At 42.4% G+C, this 18602-nt stretch overlaps 1 gene segment (V, D, J or C); it reads left to right on the top strand.

Annotated features, from left to right (window-relative positions):
- The first annotated feature begins 16341 nt into the window (after window positions 1-16341).
- Window positions 16342-16951, top strand: LOC115199774 (immunoglobulin lambda variable 3-9-like). The segment is given in 2 exon segments: window positions 16342-16465; window positions 16562-16951. Coding segments are annotated over 2 exon segments (372 nt in total).
- Window positions 16952-18602: the final 1651 nt, after the last annotated feature.

Below are 18602 nucleotides of genomic sequence, written 5' to 3' on the forward strand. Positions count from 1 at the left end.
TGTCAGGTGGATGGATTATCATGGCAAAGAAGAAATGCTCACTAACAATGATGTAAACAAATGTATGCATAAAATTTGAGGGAAGCAAGCTTTTTGTGAGTAAAGAACATTTCTGGGAACTTTTATTTCAGCTCATGAAGCATGGGACCAACACTTTACATGTTGCATTTATATTTTAGTTCTGTGCGTGTGTGTGTGTATGTATATATATATATATATATATATATATACATACACAGCAGAGGCGGACTGAAACAATAATTCAGGCGGGGAATTTGACTCCATCCCAGGCCACCCTTTTTACGAAAACCAGCAGACTGCTAATTTTGTAGGCTAACCCTAGGAGATCATCCTTGTACCCTTGGGCCTTGCTTCGGATGGCAGGTTTTATGGTCACATCCTTTTAAATTATTTCGATAATGATGACCACATCCGTGTAAAGTGGACGGTCAGGCTTTGCAAAGCTTCCAAATACTTTCCTAAAGGCCTCGTCTTTGGCCCACCAGCATGTTTCACCAATTACATCAAGCCGTCTGTGTCTCCTGTCCTCACTGGTTTCCTCCCATAGCTTCATGCGCTTGTAGGAATCTCGAACAGTTGACAGTGCAATATCATTCAGCAGTTAGCAAATGGATTCACTTGCCACAACAACCCCAGTGGTGTCAGTTAGCACAAGGTTGAGAACATGTGTGTAACACCATATGTGTATTTGGTTAGGAGACTCTCCTGTGAGCAATGTAGAGAAGCCCATGTATCGTCCCTGCATATTAGCTACTCCATCTGTCGAATTACCAACACACATTTTTATATCTATGTCCATCTTCTCAAGGGTCTGTTTCACAAGGTCCACAAAGTACTGTCCAGTCGATAACTCACAGTCAATGTCCGCAATGAGTCTCTTGTGGACAACATCAGTGACATATCGCAGAACTATTGCACACTGGTCTTTGCTGTTAAATCCTGTGTTGTGTCCATTTGTATTGAGAACATCCCTGCCTTTCTCACTTCAATAGCAACTGTCTGCTGAATCAACATTCTGATGACTTGAATTACTTTATTTGCTTTTGTTTTGGACATCATAGTTACCAAGGACCCTCTTCCTTTACTTCCCATCTGCTTCTTGCTCTTCTCAATGCAATCACTAACATGCTCTTGTAGGCAGACATCATATTTGCTAAGCAACAATATAAGCTCAACAAACTTGCCATGATTGACGGCCATGTTTTCCAAGTTATATGCAGCTTCGTGTCTGTGTCCTCTGTAGCTAAGCCCACATTTACCAATAACTTTAACTACATCAATCACACGTTCCATGACCTGCCTCCTCTTTCTGACCTGGTCTCGTTGAACTGACATTTGCTTATCACTCAGAAGGGTACAGATGTCTACTTTGCTGGCTCTGAGGAAAAGGGCTTCTGCACTTTCTCTATGGGTCTTGCTACTCTCATGTTCCTGTACTCTCTGATGGGCATGTTTCCAGGCCTGCATGCCTCTTTTGACAAATGCACTATCACTGGCTGAAGGTTTTACGAATGCAAGACATACTGAGCAGAATAAGGAGTGAGTTACTTCATTGTGTGTCAGCTATTTTCTGTTTGTGCCATCTATAGAGTGGAATACATTGGGAATGACTGTTTGAGGGGTTGGTTTTGGGTGGTACTGAAAAAATAAGTCAAAATTCTTGGACTGAGGACGGGCAAATTAATCAAATTTCAAGTGCTTTCGCCGTCCCTTTCAATTTTCCCTGTACTGGGCTCTGAACCTCTCTCTCTCTCTCTCTGCACCTCTGGTTGCTCTGCAAAATAAGATTAACATTTTAAATAACCTAAACTTAAACTTGTATTACTTGTGCAGTCATAAATTGTATGTCCTCCGATTACAGTCCTACTGATAATCTCATAAATAAAGTACATATTAATCTAAAATCATAGCCTTCATGTTTAGGTTTATGCTCTTAAGTTGTACCTGAAGGTTCCTGCTCTGAGTCTGACTATGAACTGACCACCATCTCCCTTTCTGCAGGAGCACCTGAAGTTCTGGTACAGGTGCTGCTTCCTTCTCCACCTTTGCAAAGAAAATACTCTTATCATACTCACTATCATTAGTGTATTGGTAAGCTACATTAATACAGCTCTGGAAAAAATTAAGAATGGTCTCTTAATTTGGAGTGGTCTCTTAATTTTTCCCAGAGCTGTATATTATTGTAGTAACTTAAAATGCTCGTACTACTGGTGCTAATGATCTTTGTCATTGCCTGTACTATGTCACACAGGCTACTGTGTTACGTTCATGGATGTATTATGGTTACGTTACTGTAGCCTGTTTCGCTGTAGTGTATGTGCACTTTCCCTAGCTTATGTGGCATGAGTCATGACCGAATGCTGGCAAGTCCATAGTCTATGTTTACTATTTTTTACTAGTTGCAACATATTGCCTTCAATGTCATATTATGATCGCTATGTTGCACTCATTGCTATGATATAATTCCTCCACGAAGATTTAAGATGTGCAAACTGTTTAGCCTACCGGCCGTTGTGTCACTATTTTTAGCTACTACTTAGCTAGCCATGCCGGGTGTCGTGTGTGTGTTTTAGATAGTGTTTTTGACTGACATGGTCCCGAACATGTCGCTTATTTTGCAGCATTTAGTTGTGTCTGTGGCAAGGGCCTTTCTAATTTTATTCTCTCCCTCTCTGCTCCACCTTTCCTTTTCTGACCGTCCATTACGCCGTGGGACTTGTCTAAAATGTTATCGGTAGAGAAGCAGGTAGACGGTTGCTATGTGCGTCGCGGAGAGACCTGATGTCATTTTTGGCGCGCACACCCTCGCACGGGGACACGACAGCGCCTGATGCATGGATTCTCTGTTAACTCATTCCTGCTTGCTATATTATTGCTGGTCAAGTTGACTACTTACGGCAGGCCAAAACGACCCTTAGGGTTAGGGAATGAATCAGGCCTTCATTCGCGAATTGCTGTAAAGAAACCACTACTAAAGGACACCTATAAGAAGAAGAGACTTGCATGGGCCAAGAAACATGAGCAATGGACATTAGACTGGTGGAAATCTGTCCTTTGGTCTGATGAGTCCAAATTTGAGATTTTTGGTTCCAATCCGCCGTGTCTGTGTGAGACGCAGAGTAGGTGAACGGATGATCTCTGCATTTGTGGTTCCCACCGAGAAGCATGGAGGAGGAGGTGTGATGGTGCTTTGCTGGTCACACTGTCAGTGATTTATTTAGAATTCAAGGCACACTTAACCAGCATGACTGTCCCTGTCTTCCCCAACCAGCTCTCCGGACTTCCGAAGACAAGGTCGCATGCACCTTCCCATATAGCATTCTTGTCTTCCTCCACAACCACTTCTGAGACCCAGGCGTGTTGCCCTGCAGATGTGGTCGTCCATCCACCACAACCATTAGCGTGGACACGAATGTCAGAATTGGAGGCTGTTTTCCTAGCTTTTTGAAAATTCGTAAACTGGTAAATAAGGCTTTTCCCCAAAGCTTGTTGGCAAGACCGTCAATAGATCCTCCCATCGCACAAAGGCCCAAAAGGCTTCAAGTTGGTCCAATTTTAAGTAAATCACTTCATTGGTCGTTACTAGGTGGCAGTGTCATCTCTCTTTCTCCCCACTGTTTAACCTTTTCACGAGTCAGTTCCAAATATCTCCAACGGTCGCCCCAACATGACTTTTTTTATGTGCGTGATGTCAGAATGCACTCACTGTTCCAAAATGGGATTGTTACGCAACAGGACAGTTAACCTGCGCTGCCCTCAAACAAAGCCTGCTAATTATCTATAGGCTATGGTTCAAATGGTCAATTTCAAATTATTTTCGAACAAGTTGTATTTTCTAACAGTTTAGTGTTAAGCTATTTGCCAGCTATGTGTGGCACCGTGTTTGTTGACATTATACAATGCATTCTGGTTGTCACGTAAGCGTCTGTCAAACCAAAGATGTTGTAACAAGGGATAGTTCACTCAACTGAGTTATGGTGCTTTCAAGACCAATAGGAACTCAGAAAAATACTACAGTGCCTTGCAAAGGTTTTTCCTATTTTGTTGCATTTCAGCCTGTAATTGAAATGGATTTTGGGGGGGATTTCATGTAATGGCCATACACAAAATAGTCCAAATTGGTGAAGTGAAATAAAAAAATTACTTGGTGCATGCATATGTATTCACCCCTTTCCTATGAAGCACATAAATTAGATCTGGTGCAACCAATTACCTTCCCGAAGTCACATAATTAGTTAAATAAAGTCCACCTGTGTGCAATCTAAGTGTCACATGATCTCAGTGTATATATACAGCTGTTCTGAAAGGCCCCAGAGTCTTCCACACCACTAAGCAAGGGGCACCACCAAGCTAGTGGCACCATGAAGACCAAGGAGCTATACAAACAGGTCAGGGGCAAAGTTGTGGAGAAGTACAGATCAGAGTTGGGTTATAAAAAAATGTCTGAAACTTTGACCATCCCACAGATCACCATTAAATCCATTATAAACATTTTTGAAAGAATATGGCACCACAACAGACAACCTGCCAAGAGAGGGCCGCCCGCCAAAACTCACGGACCTGGCAAGGAGGGCATTAATCAGAGAGGCAACAAAGAGACAAATGATAGCCCTGAAGCAATTTGGAGAGATTGGAGTTTCTGTCTATAGCATCACGTTAAGCCGTACACTCCACAGAGCTGGGCTTTACGGAAGAGTGGCCAGAAAAAAAGCCATTGCTTAAAAACCTCTCTGGGATATGCGTCCCACCTCGCCAACAGCCAGTGAAATTGCAGGGCGCCAAATTCAAACAACAGAAATCTAATAATTAAAATTCCTCAAACATTCAAGTTTTATACACCATTTTAAAGAAACTTCTTGTTAATCCAGCCACAGTGTCTGATTTCAAAAAGGCTTTACGGCAAAAGCACACCATGCGATTATGATAGGTCAGCGCCTAGCCACAGAAAACCATACAGCCATTTTCCAACCAAGGAGAGGTGTCAAAAAATTCAGAAATAGCATTAAAATGAATCACTTACCTTTGATGATCTTCATCTGATGGCACTCCCAGGTCTCCATGTTAGACAATAAATTTTTGTTTTGTTCGATAAAGTTCATCTTTATGTACAAATACCTCCTTTTTTTTCACGCGTCTAGTCCAGTAATCCAAATGCACAAAGCGCGCTCACAAAGTCCAGACAAAAAGTCAAAAAAGTTCCATTTGTAGTTCGTAGAAACATGTTAAACGATGTATATAATCAATCTTTAGGATGTTTTTATCATAAATCTTCAATAATATTCCAACCGGACAATTCAGTTGTCATTAGAAAGGAAAGGAGCTCAGGCCACACGCGAGACTAAACTAAAGGCTTTCAGCCTGACCACTGGTTGAAACAGCTCTTATTCACTCCCCTTTCACAATAGAATACTGAAACACCTTTCTAAAGACTGTTGACATCTAGTGGAAGCCTTGGGAAGTGCAATCTGACCTCATAAACACAGTATATTGGATAGGCAATCACATAAACTACAAACCTCAGATTTCCCACTTCCTGGTTGAATTTTTCTCAGGTTTTTGCCTGCCATATGAGTTCTGTTATACTCAGACACAGTTTTGGAGAATTTAGAGTGTTATCTATCCAAATCTACTAATTATATGTAGAGGTCGACCAATTAGGCCGACAGGTCTTCCCTGTGGCTCAGTTGGTAGAGCATGGTGTGTGCAACGCCAGGGTTGTGGGTTTGATTCCCACGGGGGGCCAGTACAAAAAAAGAAGCTTGAAATGAAATGTATGCATTCACTACTGTAAGTCGCTCTGGATAAGAGCATCTGCTAAATGATTTTTTTTTTTTTTTAGTTAATAATGACAATTACAACAATACTGTATTAACACTTATTTTAACTTAATATAATACATAAATACTATCCAAAATTATGAAACATGTTCAATTTGGTTTAAATAATGCAAAAACAAAGTGTTGGAGAAGAAATTAAAAGTGCAATATTTGCCATGTAAAAAAAGCTAACGTTTAAGTTCCTTGCTCAGAACATGAAAACATATGAAAGCTGGTGGTTCCTTTTAACACGAGTCTTCAATATTCCCAGGTAAGAAGTTTTAGGTTGTAGTTATTGTAGGAATTATAGCACTATTTCTCTCTATACGATTTGTATTTCATATACCTTTGACTATTGGATGTTCTTATAGGCACTTTAGTATTGCCAGTGTAACAGTATAGTGTCCGTCCCTCTCCTCACTCCTACCTGGGCTCAAACCAGGAACACATCGACAACAGCCACCCTCGAAGCAGCATTACCCATGCAGAGCAAGGGGAACAACTACTCCAAGTCTCAGAGCGAGTGACGTTTGAAAAGCTATTAGCGCGCACCCGCTAACTAGCTAGCCATTTCACATCGGTTACACCAGCCTAATCTTGGGAGTCGATAGGCTTGAAGTCATAAACAGCGCAATGCTTGAAGAATTGCGAAGGGCTGCTGGCAAAACGCACTAAAGTGCTGTTTGAATGAATGCTTACGAGCCTGCTGTTGCCTACCACCGCTCAGTCAGACTACTCTATCAAATATCAAATCATAGACTTAATTATAACATAATAACACACAGAAATACGAGCCTTTGGTCATTAATATGGTCGAATCCGGAAACTATCATCTCGAAAACAAAACGTTTATATTTTCAGTGAAATACGGAACTGTTCCGTATTTTATCTAACGGGTGGCATCCCTAAGTCTAAATATTCCTGTTACATTGCACAACCTTCAATGTTATGTCATAATTACTTAATATTCTGGCAAATTAGTTCGCAACGAGCCAGACGGCCCAAACTGTTGCATATACCCCGACTCTGCGTGCAATGAACGTAAGAGAACTGACACAATTTCAGCTGGTTAATATTGCCTGCTAACCTGGATTTCTTTTAGCTAAATATGCAGGTTTACAAATACACTGCTCAAAAAAATAAAGGGAACACTAAAATAACACATCCTAGATCTGAATGAATGAAATAATGTTATTAAATACTTTTTCTTTACATCGTTGAATGTGCTGACAACAAAATCACACAAAAATAATCAATGGAAATCCAATTTATCAACCCATGGAGGTCTGGATTTGGAGTCACACTCAAAATTCAAGTGGAAAACCACACTACAGGCTGATCCAACTTTGATGTAATGTTCTTAAAACAAGTCAAAATGAGGCTCAGTAGTGTGTGTGGCCTCCACGTGCCTGTATGACCTCCCTACAATGCCTGGGCATGCTTCTGATGAGGTGGCGGATGGTCTCCTGAGGGATCTCCACCCAGACCTGGACTAAAGCATCCGCCAACTCCTGGACAGTCTGTGGTGCAACGTGGCGTTGGTGGATGGAGCGAGACATGATGTCCCAGATGTGCTCAATTGGATTCAGGTCTGGGGAACGGGCGGGCCAGTCCATAGCATCAATGCCTTCCTCTTGCAGGAACTGCTGACACACTCCAGCCACATGAGGTCTAGCATTGTCTTGCATTAGGAGGAACCCAGGCCAACAGCACCAGCATATGGTCTCACAAGGGGTCTGAGGATCTCATCTCGATACCTAATGGCAGTCAGGCTACCTCTGGCGAGCACATGGAGGTCTGTGCGGCCCCCCAAAGAAATGCCACCCCACACCATGACTGACCCACTGCCAAACCGGTCATGCTGGAGGATGTTGCAGGCAGCAGAACGTTGTCCACGGAGTCTCCAGACTCTGTCACGTCTGTCACATGTGCTCAGTGTGAACCTGCTTTCATCTGTGAAGAGCACAGGGCGCCAGTGGCGAATTTGCCAATCTTGGTGTTCTCTGGCAAATGCCAAACATCCTGCACGGTGTTGGGCTGTAAGCACAACCCCCACCTGTGGACGTGGAGCCCTCATACCACCCTCATGGAGTCTGTTTCTGACCGTTTGAGCAGACACATGCACATTTGTGGCCTGCTGGAGGTCATTTTGCAGGGCTCTGGCAGTGCTCTTCCTTGCACAAAGGCGGAGGTAGCGGTCCTGCAGCTGGGTTGTTGCCCTCCTACGGCCTCCTCACGTCTCCTGATGTACTGGCCTGTCTCCTGGTAGCGCCTCCATGCTCTGGACACTACGCTGACAGACACAGCAAACCTTCTTGCCACAGCTCGCATTGATGTGCCATCTTGGATGAGCTGCACTACCTGAGCCACTTGTGTGGGTTGTAGACTCCGTCTCATGCTACCACTAGAGTGAAAGCACCGCCAGCATTCAAAAGTGACCAAAACATCAGCCAGGAAGCATAGGAACTGAGAAGTGGTCTGTGGTCACCACCTGCAGAACCACTCCTTTATTGGGGGTGTCTTGCTAATTTCCTATAATTTCCACCTGTTGTCTATTCCATTTGCACAACAGCATGTGAAATGTATTGTCAATCAGTGTTGCTTCCTAAGTGGACAGTTTGATTTCACAGAAATGTGATTGACTTGGAGTTACATTGTGTTGTTTAAGTGTTCCCTTTATTTTTTGAGCAGTGTAGTTAGTTTCATATTGGCTGGCCTTCAACAATAGCTGAATTTGCAAGGCTAGCGAGCACCAATTCTGTTTCTGTGGTGTTTGCTATAATCTTTGCTACCTGGTTAAATAAAGGTGAAATAAAATAAAAAAGTTCCCTAGCGACAATTTAGCTTTTGCAACGAGACCATGAAATATTTTTAAGAGAGTGTAGTTCTGTTCAGTTTGCTATGGCGCGATTGACTGGATTAACCTCACGTCAGTTACGTGCATTGAGTGCCTTTCAGACAGTAGATACAAACCCTCTGTTACCTTGCCAGCTAAGGAACTGGCAGTGGATCAAACCATTGTGAGGCAAAGGGCGGGGGGTCACAATCTTTTGAAACTTAACGCGCTATTAAGTGTCTCTAATCAGCACAAGTGCTTTCATTGCGTATTATTAATATTATTGAAATTACATAGTTATGTTGACAGTGATATATTGGGGCGGACAAATCATATTTTTCCCAGGATGGGAGGGGGGTCGTGTCACCCCCGTCCCCCCTGGGATTTCCGCCTATGGTTATAATTACTGTGTAAGTCTATGGAAGGGGGTGATAACCATGAGCCTTCTATGTTTTCTATTGAAGTCAATGTACCCAGAGGAGGACGAAAACTAGCTCTCCTCCGGCTACACCATGGTGCTTCCCCAGAGAGTGCTGTTGACGCTACTGTAGAACTTCTTTGCAAAACAGTGTGCTTTAATCAGTTATTTGGTGACATGTGAATGTCACAACCTGATCTATTTCACCTGTCTTTGTACTTGTCTCCACCCCCCCAGGTGTCGCCCTTCTTCCTCATTATCCCCAGTGTATTTATACTTGTGTTCTCTGTTTGTCTGTTGCCAGTTCGTCTTGTCAGGTCTTACCAGCATGTTTTCCCTTCTCCCTGCTTTCTCAACTTCTGTTCCCTAGTTTCCCCGGTTCTGATCATTTTGCATGCCCTGACCCCGAGCCTGCACGCCGTTCTGTACCTGCCTGACTCTGACCCGTTTATGAACCTCTGCCTGTCCTGAGCCTGTCCTGAGCCTGTCTGCTTTTCTGTACCTTATTGACTTTGCCCTGAATTACGGACCTCTGCTTGCCTTTGACCTGCCTTTTCCCTGCCCCCTGTTTGGGTCAATTAACATCTGTGACTCTCGCTGTCTGCATCTGGGTCTTATCCTGAGATCTGATAGTGAATATAGATTTGGTAAATATTTATCTAAACAAGATAACTTTGTTAATGTTTTACTATTTTCATTTTTCAGATATTCACAGAGTAGGATTGTCCTCCCCTTCCTCCTCTGAGGAGCCTCCACTGGAGAGTCAACTCAGAGTCGATTCCTCAAATCCTTGACTACCGAGAGTTGGAGTCGACTCCAAAAATCCTTGTTTAAAGAAAGATTTGCCTAGGCAGCATCTGACATAGGCTACTGATTAGCCTTCAATATTTTCCTTAGTAGAGATTGTCAGACAATCAATTAATTAATTAACCAGGTCATTGGGATGTTTTCACACGCTCTGACATTGCAGCTGTAGCAAATATTTGCTCTGTTTGGTTAGTTTTGACTTTTGACATGGTCACAGGTTTGTTTTTCATTGCTCAGATCACCACATCATTAATGATAACTGGTAAACAATACATTTTAAATGGTATATAAAAACACTGTATTCTTAGGGATAGGCTTTCTGTTGACGGGACCATTGTAAATCATGCAGCACCTTAAGTCACGATCGCAGATTTTAGAGAAACGACAAATGTCGGTACATATAAGTGTCTTATATCGGCTGAAAGCTTAAATTCTTGTTAATATAACTGCACTGTCCAATTTACAGTAGCTATTACTGTGACAAAAATGCCATGCTATTGTTTGTGAAGAGCTCCTAACAACAAAACACTTTTTTTCACCGCGATAGGTTTGATGAATTCACCTCTGAAGGTAAAATGTGTACTTACATTCTGAAATCTTGCTCTGATTTATCATCCAAAGGGTCCCAGAGATAACATGAAGTGTCATTTTTTGTTAGATAAAATCATTTTTCATATGCTAAAAAGGTCCATATAGCATGCACGATCGATTTTGTATTTCGACTCGTTCAATTTGCAATGAAAAGAATCTGTGAAAATCTAACCCTAAATGTTGTTTCAACCAGTCAAATCACATTCGTATGTATTCCTCAGAGATTCTAGAACGCAACCAGACTTCACTATATCATTAGAGGTGTAGTATATCCTATAGGACACCAAATTTGGTCAGCGAGCAACGCTTTCATGGCACGCCGATGACTCGGGCGGTCTTCACTTGATCGACTCTAACTTTGTCAAATAAGCACCAATCGGGGTCAAACAAAGCTAGCTAGATAGCCAATGAGCTGGGATTTACGGGAGTATCCGGAAACCCTGTATCTGTCGCAAATTGTAGCTGCTGACCTTGTGCGATAGGCATGCCTTTTCCTTTAGGACAAAAATTATAAGGATATTCAGAGTTATGAATTTATGAAAACTGGTTGTTTTGCAAATGTTGAACTTATAATATGGCTACTAATACTGGAGAAGCTAAATCAAAGTCCAAGTATACAGATTTGACGATATTCTTGCAGAAAAATGTAATATGAATGCAAATGTCTCCTTCACGATTTGCCCAAATGTACCTGGGTGACTTCAAACTAAATGTCATGTAGTTTGCACATACTTCAAGTTACTTTGCACATACACATGCCTGACTCCATAACAATAACATAGCAACATTTGGTAAGACAAGACAAGATGGCGACCGGCAGGTTTGGCATGGTGGCAGCACTTTTACTTTGTTTGTTTTAAATGTTACTGGAAATAATTGCATCTGCTATTTAGATGAAAGAATAGTAAATTCTCAGCAATTTCTCAGTCATGCAAACACTTTTGATGGCATCCAGCACTTTGGATTTGGAAGGAATGTTATATACCAAACTTTCATAGCACCTTGGCACAAACCAAAACTATCATTGAAATCCAGTCTGAAATCGCAAATTAATGGTGGAGATCTTATAATAACTCTATGCCTTCTCTTATCGGGTGATATCCATCAATGCCCTGGACCTCACTTTATCACGAACCCCATCAAACGGCCTATGCACCAATGTAATATGAACGGTGGATAAAGAGTAACAGCAAAGCTTTGGTATGTTTGGAATGCGCCCAGTGGATTCATTTAAAATGCAGCAATTCTAGCTTTGGGCAAGGGGTCAATGAAGCTTACCATTGCTGTCGGTGTTCTGTACCTGCGGGGAGTGTGAGCATTGAAGGTGGAGTGGGACCAGAGGACTTACCGAGGGTGGAGAGTGCACCGGAGGAGGGGGGATCCACAGCGGAGCAGAGGCAACCAGAGGCGTGTGACGGGGGACACGGTGGTGAGGACGATGGAGTAGCACCTGGGGAGGGGTGCTCCATGGCGACAGAGAGGCCACCGGAGGCAGGGCAGTGGGAAGATGGCAGCGCAGTGGGAGGCGAGTTACAAGTGGATCTGGAATTCAATGAGGCCTTTGGGAAGAAGGGCTTACATTTTGTGCACGTAAACATCCGAAGCCTACTACCGAAGATCGATGAGATACGCCTGTTGGTTTGCAAATCAGAGGTGGGTGTCTTATGTTTTACTGAGACATGGTTGGAATCATCTGTTTGTTACTCAGAAATTGAGATGGGTAATTACTCAGTTGTCAGGAAGGATCGGAATCGGAACGGTGGGGGGATATGTGCGTTTGTAAGATCAGACATTGCTTTAAACATCAGATCAGATTTAAACGCTGATCTGGAGATTGTCTGGCTGGATATCTGCCTTCCCAAAACCAAGCCGATTTTGTTGGGGGTGTGTTATAGGACGCCCAAGCAGAATGCATTCTATGAAGGTCTTGAAATTGTGTTGCCAAACTGTAATGATTCCCTGTTGAAGGAAATCATTTTGTTAGGGGATTTCAATACTGATGACTGCAAAAAAGAATAGCCCAACCCACAATGTATTTATGCACTTTTATAGATCACTTGCTCTGACCCAAATGATAAAAGATCCCACCAGGATATGTGAAACAGTGCAAAGTACAATTGACTTAATATTGGTGTCTGATAAATCTAAAATATCGCAGAGTGGAGTAATAGTCTATGGAATCAGTGATCATTTTATACAAATTTTCACAAGGAGGATTTTTAAAGATATATTTAGGTGTCACAAAACCGTTAGAATCAGAGGACTCAAAAAATACTGTGTAGAAAAGTTTAAGGAAGTGGGTAAAATTGACTGGTCACCTGTTCTAGATAGTGTAGGGGTAGACAGTGCCTGGGAAGTCTTTAAATGTAGATTCCTTGATGTGGTAAATGTGATGGCTCCCATTAGACGGTCAGGGTAAAGCAGAAATCTAGTCCTTGGTTTAATCATGAGATTCTAGAATCTACCCAAGCAAGGAATAAGGCCTTTAAAAAATGTAAGACCTCTCAAGAGCAGCCTGATTTTGTCCTATATAAATGTCACAGAAATGAAGCAGAGAGCAGGATGGATGAAGCTAAGAGGGGTTACTTTGCTGAGAAAATAATTGTAAACAAAAATGACCCTAAAAAGCTTTGGAAATAATTTAAGGAACTAGGCTGTAGTAGTACTACCAAAAACAAACAAAACAGTATTGGACTGAACATAAAAGGCGAGATGGTATATGAAAAACCAGAGGTTGCTAATGAATTCAACTATTTTTTTACTTCTGTTGCCAGTAAGCTGGTTAGCAAACTGCCCACCAGTTCTGGTTTGTATGGAAGCAACCAAGTCAAGTATTATGTAGAGTTAGGGGTTCAGCCAAACTACTTTTCTTTTGCAAAGGTAGCAACAGCCAAAATAGTCAGTATGCTGGCAGAGCTTAAATGCTCCAAAGCCACAGGCCTGGAAAATATTCCTGCAAGGTTTCTAATAGATTCTGTTTAGCAAATTGGCCCTTGTATTACGCATATTGTTAATCTCTTGAACAAGGCACCTTTCCCAGGGACATGTAACAAGCTAAAGTATAAGAAGGGGATAAAGTCTGACCCTGGGAATTATAGGCCTGTATCTATCCTCTGTGTAACATCAAAGATCCTGGAGAGAATTGTACATGAGCAAATGTATGAATATGTTAACAAACAGGCTCCAATGTTGAGTTTTAGAAAAAACATACTCCACTGATTCATGTCTACTTTAATTGACTGACTTCATCAGGAAAGAGATTGATGAGGGAAATCTGTGTGGAATGGTACTTCTTGACCGACAGAAAACCTTTGAAATAGTTAACCACTGTCTCCTAATCTACAAACTGGAGGCACTGGGGTTAAGCAGTATCCCTCTAGGCTGGGTAAAGTCCAATTTATCAGGAAAGGAGCAAGTAGTAGAGGTTAATGGTTCACTGTCTCATGCAAAACCAATAGGTTGTGGTGTTCTGCAGGGGAGCGTGCTTGGGCCTGTTTTTATTGTATATTAACAATATGAGATGCTTGTTCTTGCCATCTTTTTCTTTATGCGGATGACTCTACACTCCTGGTGTCTCACAAAAGTAAAACTATGTTGGAGAGCATACTTAGCACAGAGCTTACTAACATTAGCAAATGGCTTGGAGATAATAAGCTATCTCTGCACTTAGGGAAAACTGAAGCAATTATTTTTGGATCCAGACCTAAATTGTGTAGGTCGTCTAAAGTCAGAGTGGAGTTAGGGGGTGAGGTGCTGACTACTAAAACCTCTGTTAGCTACTTGGGATGTATCCTTGATGGAAGCTTGGGAGGTGTGAGCATGGCCAATAAGGTGCTAGGGAAGGTTAATGCCAGGACTAAGTTTTTGGTTAGAAAGTCCAAGCTGTTTGATAAGGACTCCATGGAAGTCCTAGCTACTGCCCTCATTCAATGCCATTTTGACTATGCTAGTACTTCCTGATTTGGGGGCTTGTCTAAACTTATGAAGGGGAAGCTCCAAATAGCCCAGAATACGCTGATCAGGGTAGTATTGAAGGTGAGTCCACGTACTCACATAGGCAGGAGCTGCTTTCAGGAACTAAACTGGCTGCCTGTTGAGGCTTGGGTGTCCCAGATTAGACTAGGTTTGGTTTGCAGGAGTATTTATGGTCCTGTGCCCAGATATCTAAGTGATTACTTTCCTCGTGTTAGGGATGCACACAATCACAGCACCAGATCAGGTGTTGCTGATGTGTGCTTATACAGGTTCAGGGGTAATGCTGGGAAAGGTACTTTCTTGTATACTGGAGCCTCAGAATGAAATGAGTTGCCTCTGCCTATAACAACAATGTCCTCTCTGGACAGCTTTAAAAATAAAGTAAAAAATGTTTGTCTTCTGTGCCCACATGAATAACCCCTATGATTTAACTGGAATGATGAGATAGATGTTCTTCTTCTATGTTTTTGTTTTATTATTTCACTGCCATACTGTGTTCGATCTTGTCTAGCCATCTTGTCTCGAGGACCACAATGGAAATAAGTCCCAGACTTTATAGTGTGTTATCCTCTGATTTTATTCATGTGCATGTATGGCTTTTAAGTTTTGTGTGCTTGTTTCTTTAAATGGTCGAATTAATAAACTAAACTAAACACTGCTGCCATCTTGTGGACACCATCGGAATAACAATCAGAGTGATGGCTAGAAGTGGGACCTTTCTGTTGCATTTCAAAGATGGTAGAAAAAAAAGTTTCTTTGTATTTTCTTCTACCACATCTATTGTGTTATTCTCCTACATTCAATTCACATTTCCACAAACTTCAAAGTGTTTCCTTTCAAATGGTACCAAGAATAAACATATCCTTGCTTCAGGGCCTGAGCTACAGGCAGTTAGATTTGGGTATGTCATATTTGGCAAAATTGAAAAATAGGGGGCTATTCCTAAGAAAACAGAACATCAGTGATAGCAGATAGTCAAGCCAAAACCAACAGTTTCCATTCAGAAGACTGAAAAGATATAGCCACTGGCCTCTTATGTTAATAACCATTTCTCTATTCAACTTTTTCAAACATGGTTTGTAGGCTTCTGTTTTTAGCATAATATTGTGGAGGAAGACACAGGGGAGCAATGTCAGTATTAAATGAGCAGTATGGGATTGGAACATAAAGGTCTACAGTACATAAAATGTTAGGAGGTCCTTGAACAAGGATACACATAGAAGGTATCAGTTAGCTGAGTAGTATTGATAAATCTGGTACAAAGAATATAATGGTTGAACTTAGACAGTAAATGGGTGCTCACTACTTGTGTTCACTACTTCCCAGAACTGTTCACTACTTTCCACAAGCATTGAATAAGATGAGACACCCTGGTCATGCAACAATTGGAAATGACTGGAGGAAAACAATGTCTCTGTCTGAATTTAAGTCTTTGATTAATGCAGATTGTAGACACGTAATTGCTTTCACATTTTGCTAATGTATTTTTATCTGAGTGTATTTGACAATTGAGTGATGTTGACAATTGTCATTGCAGTCTCAGTGGCAGGGCAGAAATTGTACCAGGATATATCATGGACTAGGACAGATGGAGAGGCTGTCTCCTGCAGCTGCAAAGACAATGATCAGTGTACAACGTATGTTCATTGGTACCAGACAAAGGAGGGAGAACCTTTTATCTTAATTCTTGAGCTGTGAATGAATCAAGCTGTGAATTAATGAAAACTATAGTGTTTTGCACCACAGGATGTGACATAATCAGAGGATCTGTTTGAGACGACACACCCCAGCTGTTTTTTCACATCTCATCTTCATAATCGACTATATGATCCAAACCATACTTCTGTAAAGATTTGTGGAATCAATTAGATTTTCAGTGATTCATTTCTTATTCATATTGGTCAATGTTCTATCGAACACATAGCTTTTGATTTTCCCAATTCTTAAGCGCATATTCACTGAACATGGACTGTGGTATATTAATATTCTCTCTTTTTCTGGGTAAGTGACTCATCCAACCTGCATCCAACTGGTATCTAATATTTGAATGGAATAATTCTACTGTGAGTTATTTGGTGATCCACTTCTGTTTTACAGTGGCTGCTTCAGGACAACAGCTGCAACAGGACCAGATTTTAAAGACTAGGAAAGAGAAACAGAGTGTCTCCTTCAGCTGCAAAGTTACTGGTTGGTGTTCGGGTAACCTGGTCCACTGGTACCAGAAGGGAGAGGGTGAACCCTTCTCTCGGATTTTATACAATGTTTTAAATGCCAATTCTTTCACCCGTGATAACGCTCATCCTCAGACAGCAGATTTCTCTGCAGTGGGTAAGTCTGACTCCAGTGAGCTGAAGATCCAGTCAGTTAAAGTGTCCCATTCTGCCACCTACTACTGTGCCTGCTGGGACTCCTCAACCCACAGTGAGAACTGATCCACATAGCCTGTACAAAAACTCAGAGGTTTTAATGAAACTTTTAATTCATGAAAAGGTTTCTGCACCACAGGAAGTGACATAATCAGAGGTTAGATTGGGTAGATTGTCTTCTTCTTCAAGTCCAAAGCGAAATGCTATTCTAAAAGGAATGATAAATACATAGTGGAGATGTCTTGCCAATGAGCAAACCGTGTCAAAGTTGCTTCTTCCTGATGTGTCCTGTATTCGGACGTCGTGTGCAGAGCTAGGGCAGAGGTTTGTGTGCAATTTGGGTATGTTGTGAATATAGAATGGCTAAAGAGTGTTCTTATTCATGGTGGAAGCATAGTTGAAACGTCCAGTGATAGGGTGGTCCTGGCTGACGATACCCATGGATTTAAGATATTGAATGTATTTCAGGTACTTAACACAGATACTAAGCAGAATCTACCGCTCATCCAAAACAGATTCGCTTTGTGATCAAGTTTGTATGGTTTTTGGGTCAAATAAAATACACTGCTCAAAAAAATAAATGGAACACTTAAACAACACCATGTAACTCCAAGTCAATCACACTTCTGTGAAATCAAACTGTCCACTTAGGAAGCAACACTGATTGACAATACATTTCACATGCTGTTGTGCAAATGGAATAGACAACAGGTGGAAATTATAGGCAATTAGCAAGACACCCCCAAAAAAGGAGTGGTTCTGCAGGTGGGGACCACAGACCACTTCTCAGATCCTATGCTTCCTGGCTGATGTTTTGGTCACTTTTGAATGCTGGCGGTGCTTTCACTCTAGTGGTAGCATGAGACGGAGTCTACAACCCACACAAGTGGCTCAGGTAGTGCAGCTCATCCAGGATGGCACATCAATGCGAGCTGTGGCAAGAAGGTTTGCTGTGTCTGTCAGCGTAGTGTCCAGAGCATGGAGGCGCTACCAGGAGACAGGCCAGTACATCAGGAGATGTGGAGGAGGCCGTAGGAGGGCAACAACCCAGCAGCAGGATCGGCACCTCCACCTTTGTGCAAGGAGGAGCAGGAGAAGCATTGCCAAAGCCTTGCAAAATGACCTCCAGCAGGCCACAAATGTGCATGTGTCTGGTCAAACGGTCAGAAACAGACTCCATGAGGGTGGTATGAGGGCCCGACGTCCACAGGTGGGGGTTGTGCTTACAGCCCAACACCCTGCTGGACCTTTGGCATTTGCCAGAGAACACCAAGATTGGCAAATTTGCCACTGGCGCCCTGTGCTCTTCACAGATGAAAGCAGGTTCACACTGAGCACATGTGACAGACGTGACAGAGTCTGGAGACTCCGTGGAGAAGGTTCTGCTGCCTGCAACATCCTCCAGCATGACCGGTTTGGCGGTGGGTCAGTCATGGTGTGGGGTGGCATTTCTTTGGGGGGCCGCACAGCCCTCCATGTGCTCGCCAGAGGTAGCCTGACTGCCATTAGGTACCGAGATGAGATCCTCAGACCCCTTGTGAGACCATATGCTGGTGCGGTTGGCCCTGGGTTCCTCCTAATGCAAGACAATGCTAGACCTCATGTGGCTGGAGTGTGTCAGCAGTTCCTGCAAGAGGAAGGCATTGATGCTATGGACTGGCCCGCCCGTTCCCCAGACCTGAATCCAATTGAGCACATCTGGGACATCATGTCTCGCTCCATCCACCAACGCCACGTTGCACCACAGACTGTCCAGGAGTTGGCGGATGCTT

The sequence above is a fragment of the Salmo trutta genome, chromosome 9 (assembly GCF_901001165.1).
Source record: "Salmo trutta chromosome 9, fSalTru1.1, whole genome shotgun sequence".
Lineage (NCBI taxonomy): Eukaryota > Metazoa > Chordata > Actinopteri > Salmoniformes > Salmonidae > Salmo > Salmo trutta.